At 43.8% G+C, this 19521-nt stretch overlaps 1 protein-coding gene across 1 annotated transcript in view; it reads left to right on the forward strand.

The window, feature by feature from the left end:
• Positions 1–19521, forward strand: part of ADCY5 (adenylate cyclase 5) — a 205277-nt gene that overhangs the window by 177656 nt on the left and 8100 nt on the right. The window contains exons 10-15 of the mRNA XM_042041493.1: positions 1406–1550; positions 3160–3257; positions 5961–6048; positions 12356–12472; positions 13206–13370; positions 15650–15825. Coding sequence (XP_041897427.1) covers positions 1406–1550; positions 3160–3257; positions 5961–6048; positions 12356–12472; positions 13206–13370; positions 15650–15825 — 789 coding nt within the window. The remainder of the gene's footprint in view (positions 1–1405; positions 1551–3159; positions 3258–5960; positions 6049–12355; positions 12473–13205; positions 13371–15649; positions 15826–19521) is intronic.

The following is a 19521-nucleotide window of genomic DNA, read 5'->3' on the forward strand; positions in this document are numbered from 1 at the left end:
CGGAAGAGTTGAGGTACAGAGGGCTTCTTAAAATCTGATCCAGTTTTGCAGAAAGCTTTGAAAGAGCCTTTCTTTTGGAAAGGGACCTTTAAACTTTTAAAACAGATTCACATTCTGGTTTGTAAGCTGCTTTCCAGCACAGCCTTACCTGTGGGAGCCTGCTGGCTGCAACACAGAGTGCATTGTGTGCTCTGGTGCAGTACAAATGAAACCAGGGAAATAAAGCAGAGTAGCTTTTCATCATGCTTGTTGGACCCTGGGATTTTTTCTCCAGAGTGCCTGAACCGAGGGTCACACAACATGAGCCCTAAGTTGCTGTGCCATCATGGGGTTTGCACACAGAAATAGTTATCTGCTGGATATACCCCAGTGCAAGGGAGGGGCCTATTTCAGTGGATAACTATTGGCAAACTCTGTGGACAACCTGGGTAATCAGGCAAGCAGAGCAGAAAAACAGTACTTCAGGATTAGCTTTTAATTTCTGCCTATAGCTTGTTTGAGGGCAGGCGATTAAAGTGACAGCATCAAGTCATTAAAATACTGTTAGATTTAAAAATAACTAGAATTTGGGGAGGTGCTTCAGGTTTCCTGATCCTCAGAGCAAAATGCCTCAGGACAATTAAGTTTACAGGTTTTTTTTTCTCAACAGTTTTTGAAAATCAGCTTCATTTTCTGAAGCCATAGCAGAGATTCAGAAAAACAGCGACACAAAAGATTATAAGTAACCTAGAAATCTTGTTCCACATATTTAGAAAGCAGAATCTAATTTGTAATTTTTTCCTTCGGTTGCCTTTTTCTTTTGCAACCTTTCCTTAAGTAAATATCTTGTAAACAGATTTTTCTTTCTGTTTTATGCTTTATACTCATAAATAACTGTGTGAAGGGGAGTCAGGCCACATTTTTTTCCCCACATGTTTGTTCTGTAAACAATTTTTTTCTCAAAAAGGGAGAATTGTTCAAGTTTGGAAATTTTCATAGTAATATTTACAGAAATTGTTATTAGTAAGCAAGAAATATGACAGGATGCATAAATAATTTTTCAGTGAAGGCACTAACAGCTACAACAGCACAGGAGTGCAGGGAAGAGTAAGTCAGAGAACAAGGGGAAGGAGGCTACCCAGTGGTTTTAGAGAATGAGGGATAGAAATGAGACCTGAAGGCAAGGAAACAATGTAATATAGAAAAAGGGCAAATAAATGGAATCCTTGTAATAATGACTCAGGACTGGCAGTGAGCTCTAGAGCTGATATCATTTCCCTCTCTGCTCCCAGTCCCTTTCCCAATTGAAGCTGTCATAAGCAAAATGTCATTAACCTCCACCTTGTTATAGACTGCAATGATAACACACTGTGCAGAGGCAGAAATTATCTTGTGCTCTTATGCTCCCTTTTCATGACATCCTCAGGAGTACCCAGGAGAGTATGAACCCAGAGGATGAAGTGGACGAGTTCCTGGGCCGGGCCATCGACGCCAGAAGTATTGATCGGCTACGCTCTGAGCACGTGCGCAAGTTCCTCTTAACATTCAGGGAGCCTGACTTGGAGAAAAAGGTAACGTCTAAAAATCCTTGCAGCATGTCAGGGAGGCTTGTTAGGAGTTTTAATTCTCCTGCATAAGGTCAGGCTTTTATATCTAAGTGATGGTTTGGGTATTAGAGGTGGGGTTGTGATCTTAAAAAATCCATGCTTCTTCATGGAAACCTTAATATAACTTGTCCTAAAAAAATCACAGTCATCTGAAGGCAGCACTGGCCAGGAAAATGAAGCCATTTCTAGCAGACACACATGAATATGCAGTGATAAGCAGTAAAGGGAATATAGAATAAACCAGATTGTTTCTCTGACTTTGAGACTCCAAACCGAGATCATGGTCACCCCTTATCTCCTTCAAATCACTGGAGAAACCCACTTCAGCCTACCTAAGCTCAGAAACACCTTTGGAAGGACTTTTCCCTGCCCTTTGTCCCCACAAAGAGCCTCAGGTACTATTAGGGTTCATTTGGATGCAATTTGTACTCTGGACATTTTTGGGGGCCCATTTTAAGCAATAAATAGAGTTCTCTGTCCCACAAATGTGAGAAAGGGGAGTAACAGACCTAAAGCTCATGAGCAGTTGATTTCTTCCTGATTTGATTTCAGATATTGCTGTGAGGCAAAGATCATTTCCCTGACTATATAGTAGAGACATCATCAGCTCTAGATGCAAAGTTAAATTTCCAAGTCTAAATTCTAAGTCTAGAGGTACCTGGATGACATTATTAAAGGTACCATAAAAAGTGGTGGGTTTAATTGCACAAAGTAAGTAATCTATTTTTTCTTTTTTTTTTTATCCAAGCACAGATCCTTGGGATGATTTTGTGGTCTTTGGGTTAAACTCATTATTCAATGGAAAAAACTTCATAATAAGATTGCACTAATTATTTTATAATTTTATTTAGAAACAGTCTTTCCTTGACAAGAATGACTACCTATTGCAAAAGCAGAGCTTTTCAGGATTTACAGCTGTTCAATGAATCAGTGTGGGACAGGATAAAAGCTCGAGCATGTAATTTCCCCCCACTCCTCCTCTTCAAATTTATATCTGCAAACTGCCAGGGAAATTATCAGTTCACCTGTTCAGAGCACCTTTTATTCTGTGGTTCAGACATTGAGACTGTCTGTAATGAGAACCGTGCTTCAAGCTAAATAAAGCATCTTTGGGAATTGGGTGCAGCTCCCACATGGCCAATACGTTGACAAGTAGTTGGAAGGAGTGACTGTGTGAAAACCTTGCACTGTCATTAGAATGAGTCAAGTCATCTGCATGACATGCAAGGTTTTCTCATCAGCACCATTTGTCCCTCTTGGAGGAAACTCCCCATCGAAGAAGTTTTGGTCTGATGATAGTGACCTAAAATCTTGGTCCCAGTTAATCCATTTCTGTTCCTCTCGTGCAAGGGGCAGTTGGTGAATCCTCTCTCCACCCAGCTCTGTGGCTTCCTTCCGTGGCCTTTGGGCCTGTTCAAGCCCTTACAGATTGCCCGGGGAGAAGGGGAGTTTGGAATGTTGTTTCCTACCAGCACTGCTTTTCAAGGACATAGACAAAAGCCAAGTAAGAACTTTTTGTGGAGAGAAGGCAGCCACCCAAATTTCCCAGTAACATAACTGTGTTTTTTTGCAGTACTCCAAGCAGGTGGATGACAGGTTTGGAGCCTATGTGGCTTGTGCCTCCCTAGTCTTCCTCTTCATCTGCTTTGTTCAAATCATAATCGTGCCACAGTGAGTACCCTTTCATCCCTTTGCTCCCATCTGCTCCCCTCCTCTATTCCGGCCTACTTTTCTTTTTTTTTTTCTTGAAAATTCAGAACACCAAGGGGAAGAGAAAAATCCTTAAATAATTCATGCTCAAGTGATGCATGGTGCTTATTGTTTTCACCCATTTCTAGTGCAGATTAAAACCTCCTCACTGGCATGTGAGGATTTCTGTTTTCCCAGTGTGATTTCTCTTATAATTTACCTCCATCTTAGGAAATTCAGTTCAGCACATTTATAAGCCTGTGGAAAACAAATATCATCAAGTAGGAAGGTTTGCCTACCAAGGCATAGCACACACTCACAGCACAGGGCTGGGCTGTCCTCTTATCTAAACACAGTGGGACAGGGAGGTGAAAACTCGTCACAGCCTCACTGCTCAGAGCACTGAGGTCTCAGGGTCTGCTTAACAGATAAGGCATAATCTCTCATACATTTATTCTTCTGGACTCAGAGCAGCTGGGCAAGAAGAGAGGTAGCAAGGGGGTTGAGCTGCACATGGCTGAGCTTTGAGTGGCTCGCTCCAGATTTAAGGGTTGCAGTCATTTCTTTTCCCAGGCATGAGCAGCATGAGCTCCTCAGGGCTGTGGGACACAGTGCTCTTGGCCCGCTGCAGTGCTCTGCAGCTTTGTCTGCAAGGCACAGCACAACCCACTAAATCTTTTCCAGCAGTGAGCCCTGCAGAAATGGGAGTTCTTCTCAAAGAGTTCTTTAAAAATCACTTAAAATTACAGCATGTGGGTATTTCCTATGCTCTGGTTTAGTAGCAATAATACACCATTCACTGAGCAATGCTGTGCTGGAAATAAATTTGGAGTTAGTCATTTTTAAACTGAAAAACAAGATCACAGAAGCTCTGAAAATGCTCCAAATTTATCTTTCTTACAAGAAGACAAAAAATTGTCCCTAAAGAGAGTTCCAGTACTATTTTATGCCATTACAACTGTTTCTACTTCTGTTCCCACCACAGATTTTTTTTGAGTGGAGATTGGTTTGTAGTGTTCAGATCAGATATTTGGAAGGTCACAGAAATAACACTTAGTCTGATGTTTGTTGTTCACTCTCCCAGGCAGGAGAGCTCACAGAAGGATTGAATCAGCAAAATAACATCAGGACAAATGCACTGTGTAAACAGACAGGTCTGCTTTGGGAAACTGCAAGTGAAGCTGAAAGAGGCTCAAAATTGGAACTAATTCCCAGCAATTAATGCATTGTTAATTACACCCAGAAATATTCTTTGAGAGTAACTGATTTAACAAGGGCTTACACTTTGGATTCCTGGATATTGCTGTCATAACTTCATACCTGCAAGAGGCCCTCTACCAGCCTTGTGTTGCTCATCAAACTCCCAAAGCATCCACTATGCTGTCTCCATAAAACCCAGTTTAACATTTAAATGACAACTTGACAATTTCTGATGTGTGGCAACCATATGGCTGCCTCCTTTGTATTACGCAGGAGCCAATCCCTTACGGCAGTGTGGTGTAAATGTTGTGCTGTCCAGTCTCTTTCCATGCTGCCCATAAGGAGGGTTGTAGATTATTTGGGGTTTTTTTTTGCAAGTTCTAAAGTGTCCCTAGCCTGGCCTGTCTGAAAGGTGATTTGGTTTGAGAGCAAATAAAATTCCATGTTTTAACTGCAGGTTAGATACACTTCCCTTCACCTTTTGGTTTGTTTTTCCTGATATTTCAGTTGCATAGCTTTGGTCTTTTATTGAAATTAAACACCAAGTGAAACCACAGGTGCATAGGTGTCACAATCAGAACTTCATGAAAGGCACACCGTGGAATCTGAAACTAGAGGCAGAATGTCAGTGTCAATTTATTATGATAAAGAGGAATAGCTTTAAGGAATTTCAAAAAAGGCTCAAAGAGTGAATTAGCAAGTACAATTATCTTAGAAGGCATGAGAGAACACAGAGACCAGCTGGCTTTGGTGTGGTTGGCCTCAGTGTCACATCACAAGAATACTTCCTTTAGATTATGAACAAGGCTGACTCCTGGGAGAGGGCCTATCCTGTCACACTGAGACCAATCACTAGGAAATTGGTGTTGAATATCTTCGTGAGGAAAACAGATGAAAACGCATAGTATAAAGTTGGCCCTGGAATCCTCTTTGTACTTCAAAGTTGGGAGGAGCAGGAACCTCTCAAGCTGGCCAAGATGAGGCTGTTTTCCCTGCCCATCCTTATGCTGTAGTTGCCCACATCCCATGCACGAGACAGAGCACAGAGAGTGCTGCTGCACAGACATTCCCTGTGCAAGGACAGGTAGGAATTCCCACTGAGATTAGGACTCAGCCCGCCTTCCTTCCCAGGGGTGCCCTGCCCACAGCCAGCTGGGGTCCAACCTGCCACAACAAGTTGTTCTGTCGCCTCCTCTAGTGCATGAAATGTTTTTCAGTCCCACCTCTATCACCCCAGCAGGAAGGTGATTGCTATAAAAGATGCAGCATTCTCTGTTCTGCAGCCTGTCTGAGTAATTCTAAATAGGCCAGAGTATCTGTTGGTATTCAAAGCACCTCGTGTCTCCTACTGCGATCCTAATTGGAAAGCCTGTGCAGTGTGTCATAGCTTGTACAAATGTGTTCTGGAGAGCAGAGCAGTAGCTATTCTATATGATGTGCAAAACAAAACAGAATTAAATCAACCAAACCTCTCCTTGATTTCAGCTCTACATTTATGCTGGGTTTCTACCTGACCTGTTTCCTGATCCTGACCACAGTGGTGTTTGTTTCAGTCATTTACTCCTGTGTAAAGGTGAGTACAGTGGTTTCTTTGTAGTCCTCTGCCTAAGATAACCAGATCAGCAATCTGCTTCTTCAGCTAACAGAGTGTGTTTTGTTAGCCATCCTTTCCACACTGTGTGATAAGGATTGGTTACAGAAAAAAGCCTTTGATAAGGCAGAATGAACTGCAAACAGATGTTAGGGTTGGCATCTCTTTAGCTCAGCAAGAAGTAATCACTCTGTGGATCTGCATGTCTGTTAAGTCCCCTGCAGACATTCTCATATTGATATAAGAAGAGCACATTTTCCAGTGTGGGACCAAACACTGACCATTCATTTCCTCCCTGTAAACTTCCTGCAGAGTCGCCTGTGTACTGGCCCCTGCTGCATATGCGTGTTTGGGTAGGCAAATAATCCGAAGCAGAATATCATCAAGGAAAAATGTCCTGGAGGGAAGTAAAAGCCACAAACATACAGAATTTTATCAGCCTTTCTCAGATGAGTGTACAGAGCTTCCAACATTCGGTGGGCTCTTTCTTGTAGCTGCTTTGATCAGAAAAAAAATACATTATGTGAAGTCCAAAAACATATTAATTCTTCTTGTCAGCCTGTGGTAAATTGGCAGTGAGCATTGTGGAAAGGGTGGTGTGCTCATCTATTTCACTCAAAGGTGTTGTATTAAAAACATTGATGTGTTTCAGTTTTAGGGATCCTTCTAGTCTAGAAGTGTCTGAACATGGAATATGCCCAGATTCAGGTTCCTTAGCCCAAGCTCAGCTTTGTTCCTCAGTGCCTGGAATAAAATAGCTCAGTAGCATTATGTTTCCTGCAGAAGAAACAGTGGGATAACGGATAACGTCAGGCAGATGATTTGTCTCACTTTAATTATTTTCTCCGTGCCATTTTCAACAGTTGAATGTGGGTGCTCTTGACAGACTTGCACCATACATGTCTTTTTGATTTTTTTTGAAGCTAGATTTGGAAATTAAACTTTGTCTTCTTCTCATATTAATAAGAGCTGCAAACTGTTCCCAGCGAAAGAAGCTTCAAGTTCTATTTGAACTTAACAACTCACTCACGGGGTTTCCTTTGGCCTTATGACAACTTTAAAGGGAGCCTGGTTTGTATGTGCAGCATCCCATTGGTCTTCCTTGCTTCCTTCCTTCTCCAGCAGTGAGAAGTCGAGTCAGAAATAACACTGCTGATAGGAAGGCTTGGGTCCCTTGAGCTGGGCAGGGGTACCCACAGATGCCTGGTTGTACTTTGTGTGTCCATCCACTTGAGCATGCTAGTAAAAGTCATTCATTTGTCAACTGGTATCAGTAGTTAATGTGATTAGCAGTTAACTAACAACCAATGTAACACGATTTTGCTCACAGCCATAGAGAACTTGGGAATTTGGTGCTGAGCTGGCCAGCCACACCAACTCACTGCTTCTGCTGGGACGAGAGCTGGGGCAGGTCTGGAGCTCTGGAGAACCTGAGCTGCCTGACTTGCAACCACACACTCCAAGGCTCAGAGCTGTTTGTCACCCACTGGCATTTACAGGCCACTTCCACAGCACTCGATTCTTCTGTCATCATTCAAATCCTTTGGTTTTGGTTTGGGCTTTTTGGTTTAAAATTATTACTGATCTTAATTACTAGTTAACTTAAAAGGCACACAGGACTTTTCAGTCCCCTGGATGGTAGGCAGATTTCAATCTTGCTTTCTTTGCATTGATCTTCCGAATTCCTGTAGAAGAGGTTTGCTCAGTAGTGTCTGCAACTGTTTCTAGGCTGGCTTTGCCTCAGTGCACAGGCTCTGGATATGCAAGACATCAGAGGGAATTCAGAATAACATCAGAATTTAATGGGATTTTCTGAAGCCTCTGATATTTCCAGCAGTGAGTTTTCATCCCCACAACATGCTCATGTATAACATCCAGTGTGGCTTCTGTACAGAGATGGAAATATTGAAAATATTTGGCCTTCTGGCTCCAGTTCCTTTTTGATTACCCCTTCTTAGTGCTCCAAATTAGCCTCTGCTGACAACACCTGATTATGAGATGGCTTGTTTAGGGAACAGGTACTTCTACCTTGTCAGCTCCATGTCTGATGGCAGCGGCTCCTAATAGCTGCAGCCTACTTCTGTCATCCAAGATCTTGGTGTTTCAAATCTTTGATTTTTAAGCAATGGGTTTACCCAGCCCTTGGATAAGGGGTGTTACTTTATTTCTGTACACCACATTGCTCCAGGAAACACTTTTAGATACCAGCAGAAGGAAGGCAATTTTACATATCCTTCAGATGAAATCCCTGAAGACAGGGATGTCAGCATTGTTTGCTTTGTTTCACACTCAGATGTGGGATAGGAAAGCACATGTTTTAAATACCAGCAGTTCATTCCACACAAAGTTGGAAAGCAGGTGTCCACCCCAAGACATCAGCATAAGCATAACTTTTGCCTGTTTGCTGTACTGTTACATGATAAGTGTCTCTTTTTTCTTCCTCTTTCTAGCTTTCATGTGAGATTTTCCCTCCCTGTTTTGGCCTCTCCATCTCTGGTTTTGACAGTGGCCAGCAGGCTCTTTCTGAACAGCTTGATCATGTTTTATTTTCCTTCGCTGTCATTATTGTCTTCCACTATAAAATTCTCCACGGACTAGAAGCTGATCCTAGAACTGCCAGCACAGCCGGCTTGGCTTTCCAAGTTTCTTCAGCTGTAATAAACAAGAGGGTTCCAGTTCTTTGCTTTGATGGTCCATGAAGACTTGGCCACTGAGATGGTGTCCCTTCCCAGTAGAGTCTAAGGTCATGGGAACCAGGGTCCCTTCTCAAATACTCTGCTGACAGACATCTGTTTTGCTACAAACTTATCAAGCTTGTGTTTTTTTCTTAAAATCCTTTAACTTCTTGTATCTACACTGCTGTGTGGAATTCAACGTCTTGCATGGTCCTGGGAGCACGTAGGAGAGAAATTTCAAGTTGTCCTTTATGAGAAAATAAGCTTTTCTGTAGCTCTACATAGGTGTAGCTTGCCTATCACTTTCTTTGCCTCCAAAAGCTGGTCTAGATGCTCCTAAAGCATTTGGGGTTTTTTTCTCAATCAGGAAAAAAAAGCAAACCACCCTCTGAAAACTGTACTTTTTCAATAGATTAATAAATCACTGTGAAATAAAATTACATAAATGGACTTGCAACATCAAGTTGCCTGGAGATGTTGTCTTTTACTCCAGAAACATTTAATGTACTTCAAAATTACTCAAAGGCTTTTATTACAAATTGAAAAATCGGACCTTAAAGACCTCATCTTACAACAGCAATTATCTAAGCAGTTTTCCATATCCACACTATATATTAAGAAGACCAAAAGAAGAAATATTTCTCTTCTCTCCTAGATCAGCTCTTATTGCAAAGAATGGGATTTATTTAGAGTAATTTTGTCATGCAAATGACTGGATGTTGTGGATTATTTTCAGTGTAACATACTCTTTGTTGGATCACTTTTTAAACTTGTACCTTCACCTGCACAGCAGTGCCCTTTCTTCACCTGCATTTATGCATTTCAATTCAGAGTGAACTGGAATCAACTGGGCAATCCAATTTTCTTTTTTCCCATTGTGGTTTTCTTTACATGGGGATTTCAAGAGTGCTAATGAGTGACCTCCCACTTGTGTGGCTGCCCAAACATGGATCTCAGCTGCCCAAATGGATCACATCCTTTCTCTCACCCCCTTCTCAGTAGTGCCAATGCGGGCTGGGAGTTGCCATTTCATCAGTCCTTCCCTTGTCCTGTTTTTCACTCAGGCAGGATTTGAGTCTCACTAAGAGGAGCAGGTGGTGTTGGGCAGTACAAACCAATGGGCCAATGAGCAGTGCTGCTTGGATTTTTACTGTACTGTAATATTGTGTCCTGGTATTCTGCTTCTTTTATGAGGACAGAAGGGATCTTACTTTTGTGGTTTTGAAAATGGGAGGGAAAGCAATCTTCTTTTCTTTTTTTCTTCTTTTGTGCTATACCCCTGACTTTTGGATGTTTTCATGGAGGAAGCACTGCAAGAATGGAGCTGAATTGTCAGAGCTGAGATAGGCTCCCCATGTCTATCACAGAAGTCCTTCAAGCTGCAGGTGTTCCTGGGCTCTACCTGCCTCTGTGAAATGGGGAGAGCATGGCTTATGTGACAGGGCTCCCATGAGTGCTCACAAGGCAGGGGTTCCTCAGATGCACGGCAGGACTATGTTGTTGCACTCTCAACTGCAGCCCTGACCTCCTACGGATTTTGGCATTTCTTCCTTCTTCAGGACTTTTTCCAGCTGTACTTGTTTACTGACCTAAAATTTTTCCTCGTTTGCAAAGTAATGAGAACCAAGATTAATACAAAGAAAACATGTTTTCATTAGAACTTTAGTGTCTTCCACTGATCGCTTTGCTTGATATCTCAGGCTTGGTTCAAAGTCAGGCTTTTATGGGATCATTGGCAGCAGGAGCTTGAGCCAAGAGCCACAACAAATAACTCACAAGTTTTATTTAGGTGCCTGATTTCCCAGAGATTACAGATGGAGGTTAGGTCCCTGAATACCTTTGTGGAGCTTGGCCTTGAGGTGGCAAACAAAGAGATGGCAGGAAAACCTGTCCTGCTGTAATCTACTGAGAAAACTGTCTAAATGCAGTACAGATCCTCCTTCTCCTTCCAAATCCTATAAGGGCTAGAACAGAGGAAAGCCCCACTGGATTTTCCATAACCCTATTCTAGTAGGGATCTGCTAGCTGACATCTGTGTGGAAGCAGCAGGACATGATAGGGCAAAGAGATATTTTGGTTCGTGGCTTATCAACAGAGCTAAGGACTTCTATATCATCAGGGTTTATTTCTGAGAGAAAGGTGTTTTCCTTTGTTTTATAGTGGCTGCCACTGAGCCTGAAGGATTGCATAAGCCTTCAGTGAATTTCAATCAGTCCTCATTCAGTGCAAATAAGTCACAATCCCACTTTCCCCTTTTCTCCAGTCCTCCACAGAGCCTTGCCCTCTCCTTTCACCTGGAGCATGTGCTGGTAGCAGGTGAAATCAGCTCTTTCAAAACTCTTGCCACAACCTCTCCTTGTACAAAGTCCCCAGCTAATCAGCGCCTTAGCCGCTCCAACACTTGCTAATTACACTGTAGGGCTGCTGTGTGGGAAGCACAGCACTGACAAAACGTTGCATCTCCGAAGATGTAAGAGTGAAGGATAAAAGGGAAAAGCAAGACTTTTAATAGAAACATTAGTCATAGTTAAATTGCAGTGCCATGGCACTGTGCTGTTGTTTCTTTGTGTCTCTAAAAATACCCTCTAGTGGCTTGGTTATTCATGCAGTGCGTAAGGGAAGGGAGAGTTGGGCTCTGGAAAAGGCTTTGGCAGTCCTGGGCAGAGCTCCTCTGCCCTGGCATGGGGGAGGACAATTTCTCATGGCAGCATGTCAGTGAACGAGGGTTTCCTGGCATTCCTGCTCCAGCCCCGAGCTTCCACTAGCACAGCAGTGGCACATGGAAGGAGAGGGTTGGCTCGGCAGCCAGTGCAGTGCAGGGAGGCCTCAGGCCGTGCTGAGGGGTGACCCTGGCTGCGAAGGGCGCCGGTCAGTCCCTGCTCTAACACACAGACTGTTTCCACCCGGAATTCGATGCAGCACCTGAAGCAGGGCTTGCAGGGCCGCAGTCAGTAGCCATCAGCAGGGAGCTCCTAGCCCTGCTAGCAGTGACTCACTGGGGCAGTCAGGCTGCAGCAGCTCCGTGATTGCCTCGCCCGCGGGTGTTTTTATTGCTGTGTGAGGGGGGAGCCAAGTGCCACAGACCAGCCCTGGCCAGCTGATCTCTGCAGCGCCTTTCGGCGAGGGTCTGACAGATCACAGGGCTGGCCTGGGCTGTTTAACAGTCTGTGTCTGAAATGGCACCAGAGAGTCCTACGATACGCCTTGGTGATCATGACGTGTATTTTCATTTCTGCTTTTTAAAATTTTTGCTCCAGTAATTTCCAGGCTCAAGCTCCTGGCTATTTCAGTTACAGATGGCTTGTGGTTTGCTTCTCACGACAGGATGAGCACAGCCCTGCAAGCCATGCTATCTGGGCTCAGGAGCCATCACTCCCATTAGGAAGGGCTAAGTAGATTTGGTGAGCCAGCTGGGCCTGCTGCCACGAGGCAATCACTTCTCTGCTCGCCCTTGTCCCATAGCCGCCATCCCCCATCACCATCCTCCAGCCCCTGTGCAGCAGGCACACAGACCTGTGCTGAAGGATGCAGGTGGCTCAAATGCAGTTTGTAATCTGTAAAACAAACAAGGATTTTATGTGTCTCTTTGATTTTTTTTTTTCCCTCTCATGCAGCTTTTCCCAGTTCCTCTCCAGACTCTTTCTAAGAAGATTGTACAGTCCAGGACCAATAGCACCTTAGTTGGAGTCTTTGCCATTATCCTGGTTTTTCTGTCTGCCTTTGTCAACATGGTATGTCCATTATTTCCTTTTGACCTATTCAGTTCTGCATTGTTTTCTTATTGGTGCTCTGCAGCATCGTGACCCTTAAAACCACTGAGTTTAACACCATCCTGCCTAGGACTGACAGCAACTGAGGTCAGTGGCCTTTGCTTTTTGGGCACAGAAAAGAAATGGGAGCCCAGCAGCTCCATCCCTAGAGCCCATTATGTGCCTGGCACTGATTTGTGCCCAGGTCCTATTGTGATTCTTTAAATGCTTCTGCTCCAAGTGCAGGAGCCAGCCTGAAGCGTATACCTGCGGGAAGGGCTGGCACGAGGCTGATGTGTTATTTAACTCCCACCACACTGAGTGGGATGTAAGTGTTCTTGGGCTTTGTGCCAGCCCTTGCACGGTGCTTCCTCCTGCTCTGAGTACAGGATCAGCTCATGGGCATGGTGACCACTCTGTTTTGAGTTGCACTTTTGGGACCAAGTTGGTCTGGCTGTGCAATCAGACACCACTACTGAGTTCAGGCTCAGAGAGAGACCGGCTGTTCCCTAGCGCCTGGATTTTGTTAATTAATATTTTGGAGGAGAAAAAGCATAGGCATTGCACATGCAATAAAACATAAGCTGATGATTTCATGTTGCATATTTTGTACATTGCTACAGCCATTTCCAAGCACCTTTTTAACTGACATAAACTATTTTGTTTTCTTCTCTTTGTCTGTGCTGTGGAGCTTAATACCATCTTTGTTTTCCAGTTCATGTGCAGCACTGTGGATCTTGCCAGCTGCATGGCTGCTGAATACAACATCACTCCTGACCGGGTGGACATATGCCTTATCAGCAACCTGACTTCCAACTACAGCCTGGGCACCTTGCAGGGATTCTGTGACAGTCCTTTGCCCAACTGCAACTTTCCAGAGGTATTGCTTGAAAAAAATGGGTTGCAGAGGTTGGTCTGGAGAAAGGCTATAAAACCTGTGTGAATAAATCTCAGTGATTCTGAGGAAAGCAAGGTTTTTCCTGACTGACATTACAGGACTGGCACACTACACTCAGACTTAAGTGTCTGAAGTTATTATTATGAATCCACATTAACGTTTAAGTTCCTTCAGGGCTGAATAATTAGTAGTCTTTTATGATAGTTGGGGCCTGCCTGTAGCAGGAGAAATGTCCTTTCTCCATGAGGTCGTTAATGGCATGCAGAACTGCAAGTCATTTCAAAGGAGTTTGTGGGTGCTCAGCTTTATCTGAAAATCAGTTCTCTGAAAACCAATGTCTAGTCATAGATTTGACCCTTTCCTCCATTGTTTTATATCCTGATTAAAAACTTTGCTTATGTATTCTTTCCCAAGGTATGGTGGGTTCTGGCCTCAGACAGGTCAGCTGCCCAGACAGTGGTCTGCTTTGATTTGCAATGCAATTCCTACATCTTCAGGGCATTTTGTTTAGAAAAAATTAAAATGCTTCTAATGGAAAGAAAACCCCAAACCCACAACCCAAACCAGCCCAAATAGGTTTTACACACTGGTAGAATACTTTGCAAAGGAAAATAAAACAATCTTTTTGCATAGCCATTCAAGAACTTTCTCCAAGATTTTAGGTCACAGCTGTTACATGTGTTGTCTACTGGAAATTGAAAAGGAAAAACAACTCTGTCTAGGATGGAGGTAGAATTTATGTCAAGGTCATCTGGGTTTATGGGGACTTGACAGATTTATGGTGGATCTGTTACCATCCAGATGTCCAAGGTGCTACTGAAAGTCCTGGTATCCTACTGAACATATTTCCATTTAACTTAACAGGAATATGGTCCTTATGTGATTCAGTGAGGTTTCTGAGACCACCATTACTGTGACTTTCAACCTTGCAGAGGCTTTAGTGTGTCCACAAAAAGACCCAGGAGCAGAATCTGGCACAGTGGAGAGGTAGAAACAGTCTGTGCCCACCATGAATTCGTATGGACTACTGGTCCAGGACAGAGAGGAATTTTAAGCAATGAGGAATAACTATTTTGCATACTGAGGTTGCTCCGGCAGCCTTGAGCCAGGTCCTGCTGTTTAGGGGGCTGAGAAGTGAGGAGTCCCTCCCCTGCACTCTGCAAGGCACATGTTGGAGCTGCTGCAGGTGTTGCCTGTTGTTCCCAGTGTCCATTCAGGAGATGGTGGAATCCTACCCCTCAGTCACAAGGAACATCCACCCTTTCTCTAGAAACTGAGGAGTCAAGTACAAGCTGTACAAGTTATTTTCTCTAATTTAATATATCAGTGATGACTATTAATAAATGAGCTCAGAACATAAGCATATTTCTACTTCAACTAGGGCTTGCTTTTCATTGAAAGGATGGATTGCCTCAGGCACATGATATGGGGTTTTTGCCAGAAATAGGCCTGTCCAGACAGAGTGGAAGCTTAAGTCTTCACAGATTTGATAGCAGGAAGGTGGTGAGCTGGATAACATGCCTCTCTTCATTTTGCATCCCTGCTATCTTTCCCAGGAGCCGTAAATGGCACCTGCAGTCACACTAGGAAGCACTGGCATACTGGACACTCAGCTCTCGGCCTGGCAGGAGCTGCTGCCTTACCACCTGAGCGTGGCAGAGGTGCTCCACAGCCACACGTGCACGTCTGCAGCTGCTGGCAGGACAAATTAGCATGGGGTGGGCATGGGGTGGGCATAGGGACGTTTGTCCAGCCTGTACCTTTCAGATGGAGCCAGTGTGTCACATCAGCAGGATCAGGGCTTTCCTGTTGGCCTCAAGTGGGCATCTGTCCAGGAGTATGAACTGCCAATATCCTTGGTCCTATGTGTTGTACAGATATGGAAATTTGAGTCCAGAATTTGACCTTAAAGCACAACTTAATCCAGCATAACTGGGTGGTTCTTTCAGCTAATTTAGTAACTGTGTCCAGGGAAAAGCTGTGTCACAACCTTGGGTGTCCAGCTGTGAGCCCCGCACCTCTTGAGTGTAAAGCACATAATGCCTGAAGAAAAATGCCACTGAATTTCCTCTTTATCCATTCAGTTTTAGCTTCTGTAATGTGGGAGAATCCCACAGGCAGCCCCAGGTTTGGTCAGCTCAACTACCTAACTACCAATCCCTTTCTATTCTTCTGTTTAGTTTCCTTTGTTTTGAATTTTGATTTATCCAGCTGACACTCATCTCTCTTCTGTTTTTTTTCCCATTTTTGTCTTTACACAGTACTTCACCTACAGTGTCTTATTGAGTCTCCTGGCCTGCTCTGTGTTCCTTCAGATCAGCTGTATTGGAAAATTGATCCTTATGTTAATCATTGAATTTATATATGTTCTCATTGTGGAAGTGCCAGGGGTCAACCTTTTTGACAATGCAGATCTCCTGGTTACAGCCAACACCTAGTAAGTGCCTTTCACTTCTGAAACCTTCACCTGATTTCTTTCCCACAGTGATTTCAGTGTGGCATTTAGGTGCACGGCAGTGCAAGCAAGGGAAGTGCAGGATACCAGAGAAGTCATGGCTGGAAGATAAAGCTTTCCCAGTGCTGCTCTCTGCCTCTGAAGAGCAGGAGAATACAGTCCCCTTTAAGAGCTTTTTAATGTGGGACTTGACTAATGAACTATCTATTAATAACAGAATATAACTGGAATCAGAGTGGATCTGTATTTCCTTTTTTCCAGAAATGAGGAGCTGTAGTTAGTCATTCTTAATTCTGGTATTACACTCCCAATATAGAAATGTCATTTCTCAAATGAGGAAAAAAAAAACCTCCAACAAACTTGAGCTCACTCAGGGATGCGATAAAGAACCACCATGATATATCAAACCCAGCTTGGGGTGGTGGAATGGTGATGCTTGATCTTTGGCCAGTGATCTCCTGCCAGTTGCTGGACACATGTCCTTGTTTGAAAAGCCAGTGTAACACCTGGGCTCAACACAATTCCCAGCAGAAGGGTCTGGGCTCAGTGGGAGTGGACAGTTGCCCTTTTACTCACAAAAGCTGGTTTGTCATCAGGTTGCATATTAATCCCGGTGGCAGCCTCCTTCCACTACTGTGGTGGTTCCCCATCTCCTGGAGGCCACACCAGGGAGGCAAGTTTGGCACATCCACAAGCCTGTCCTCCTCCACAAGTTTTGTTTCTGGCTGGGAATTGAGTTGTTGTGTTAACTGCTTGTTTTGATGATTTCCCCTTGTAGGCAACAATTGTACTTAAATGTGAGTGAATCAAATTATGCCAATTTAGATGAACTGTTTGTCAAGGCTGATAGCTGTGGTTGCTCCTGCCTTGGACAGGAGGGTGGTTTAGATTTCCATGGCCCTTCCCAGTGCTACCTTGTGTGTTATGAAATAGCTTCTGTAGTTGCTCAAATTTCTGTATGGTCATTAACCATCAGCCCTTCAAGTCATCATTAACCATCAACCCTTCAAGCCTGATGCACCTGGTTACTCCTCTCCTTCACATGAATATTCCATGATTTCAGCATTCCTGTGTGCCCAGTAATAATTAAAGGATATACAGATTTTGCTGGCATTGCCAGTTAATGGAAGTGTAGCTTTCGCTGCCATTGGCAGTAATCACTTAAATTATTTTCTTAGCTGAGTGAAATCACGTAGGAAACCCCATGGAGTTTTCTGTCGGGAGGTATAGGGAGAATGAGGTTTTCTTCCTTTTTTTTCAGATATTAGGTGTTCCATCAGCAGAAGCTATTTAGCATTTTCTAACACAATTAGTGAAATAAAAGCATTTTATATCTCAAACATAATTTCATTCTTGTAAGTCAAGCACTAAGCGAAATTACAGCACTTGGAAGTATAATTTACATCACTTCACAATCAGAATGTCAGTAATAAAGTGGAGAAGGTTAGCATGTTTTCCCAGAAATAGCTTTCTCTGATGCTGTATTATCTCTCACTAAATGGGATTTGTGTGCTGGTTCAGCCCCAGCTGCAGCTCAGCCCCACACAGCCACTTGGTCACTGCCCTATGCTGGGATGGGAGAGAGAGTTGGAAGGGGAAAAGTGAGAAAACTCATGGGTCGAGATAAAGACAGTTTAATGAGACAGAAAAGAGAGAAAATAATAATAGTAATAGTAATAATAATAATAATTTAATTAGAATAGACAAAACAAGTCATGCACAATAGAAATGCTCACCAGTTGCCAACCGATGCCCAGCCAGTTCCTGAGCAGCAGCCCCAGGCCAGATTTCCCCCCTGCTCCCATACTGAGCATGATGCCATATGGTATGGAATATTCCTTTGGCCACTTGGGGTCAGCTGTCCTGGCTGTGTCCCCTCCCAACATCTTGTGTCCCTCCAGCCTGCTCACTGGGGTTGTCAAGGAGCTGAAAAGTCCTTGACTTAGTATAAACACTATCAGCAGCGTTCTCATACTTAATCCAAAACACAGCACTACACCAGCTAGGGAGAAATTTAACTCTATTCCAGTGGAATCCAGGACAATTTGTTTTGTCCAAAGAGCACTGTGGATGGCTATTTATTGTCTCAGTGTCTGGAAGGCCATTTGTGTGTTGTGGGAAAAGGGAGCTCAGCATGTAGCACAGAGTTCAGAGATGGACCTTATTGTCCAGCTGATACTAAAAAAAAGAAAAGCCACCATGACCTCATACTACTTTAATTGGGTGCCCATTGTAGCTACATAATTAGTGTCGGCTCTGCAGCCATTATGGTACTCTGACTAATTAGAAGTGATGCAGATGTTACTTCACACTTCTGTGTACAAACCAACCCAGCATGCAAGCAGCTGAAAGGCTGATTACAGCACTTTGGGAGTTGCTAGACTTGACTGCATGCAGCCACACCAGTGTGTGACACATGGGGTGTAACTGGATGCACAGGGCTATCATGTGTAACCTTTTTCCTGTGCAGAAGATAAAACTAATGCATTGGTTTAAAGATGTGATGGGCCAATGTGATCTTCTAAATTGAGTTCTTGCACAGGGAAGCCCAAAGAGCTTTGCCCCGTGATTTGTTCATCAAACCCATCATTTCTGTTCCAGCTGTCTGTCCTTACCACCAAGGCTGGGAAAAGTGAGATGCTCCAGTCCTATGGGAGCTGTCTCCAAAATGAACTGCCTTCCCTGCTAAAAATGTGCACTTCACTTGAGCAGGAGTGTATTTAGCAAGCTTCTCTCTGTGTTCCCTTCCAGTAATTAAAGAACCATCTGCTACTGGAAATGTCTGTTCCATGGGGGAACAACCTACCAATGTAACACCCGTACTGCTTGCACTGGGCATCCTCACTTATCCAGAGAGTTATTGTAAATACTGGGTTTGCTGCACTTCATAGGTCCTGATGAAGATTTTAGAGCAACACCCACAGTGAGCTGCAGCCTCAGTACTAAGGGTCAGGTCTGCCATGCTCCCATCATAAGAGAGAGTGATAAGGGGGGCAGTCAGTCATCCTTGGCCAGGTGGTGATTCAGGGAAGCAGGGGAATCATGCTGCATGTGGGAAGTGTCTCCAGCTAGATCCAGCCTTTAATGTGGGAGTCCCCAGGCTTTCCAAACCGTGTCTATGTCCAAGCTCACATGTTCAGTGCTGGAGCTGGCCAAGAGCCATGCAATAGATTGTGTGCAAGACAACAGTGGGTTGCAAAATCTGTCAGAAGAAATTCCATGCTCAGAACTGCAGAAAATGTCTTGGAACAAACAAGGTTAGAGAGTCACTATGCTTTTATTTTTTGATGTTATGCCCTGTTAGGTTCCCTTGGCTATTTTGATTTTGATCATTTAGATGTCTGATTGTGTAGCAAGGTTCCCTCCAACCCCATGAAACTGTGGCCTGAAGCTCTCTAGAGAGCTGTGACATTCTCAGGCTAATGTCACGTTTGTAGCCTGCAAAGTTCTAATTGAATCAATGACACTACAGTAATTTAAACACTGAACCCCTTCCTTCCATTTAAATAGTGTTTTAATAGATGCTTGTGCATGGTTCTCAGCCACCTAATACTCCACCCACACTCAAGAACAAAGCCAGCAGCATTAAGCAATCAATCAATCAGGAGCTCAGACAGCTGCTACCTACCTAGAAAGCTCCATTCTGTGCTTTCAGTGTCAAAAAACACACCCTCCATC

The sequence above is a fragment of the Corvus kubaryi genome, unplaced genomic scaffold, assembly GCF_017639235.1.
Source record: "Corvus kubaryi isolate FWS band 111438036 unplaced genomic scaffold, C.kubaryi_AGA036_p1.0 37396, whole genome shotgun sequence".
Taxonomy (NCBI): domain Eukaryota; kingdom Metazoa; phylum Chordata; class Aves; order Passeriformes; family Corvidae; genus Corvus; species Corvus kubaryi.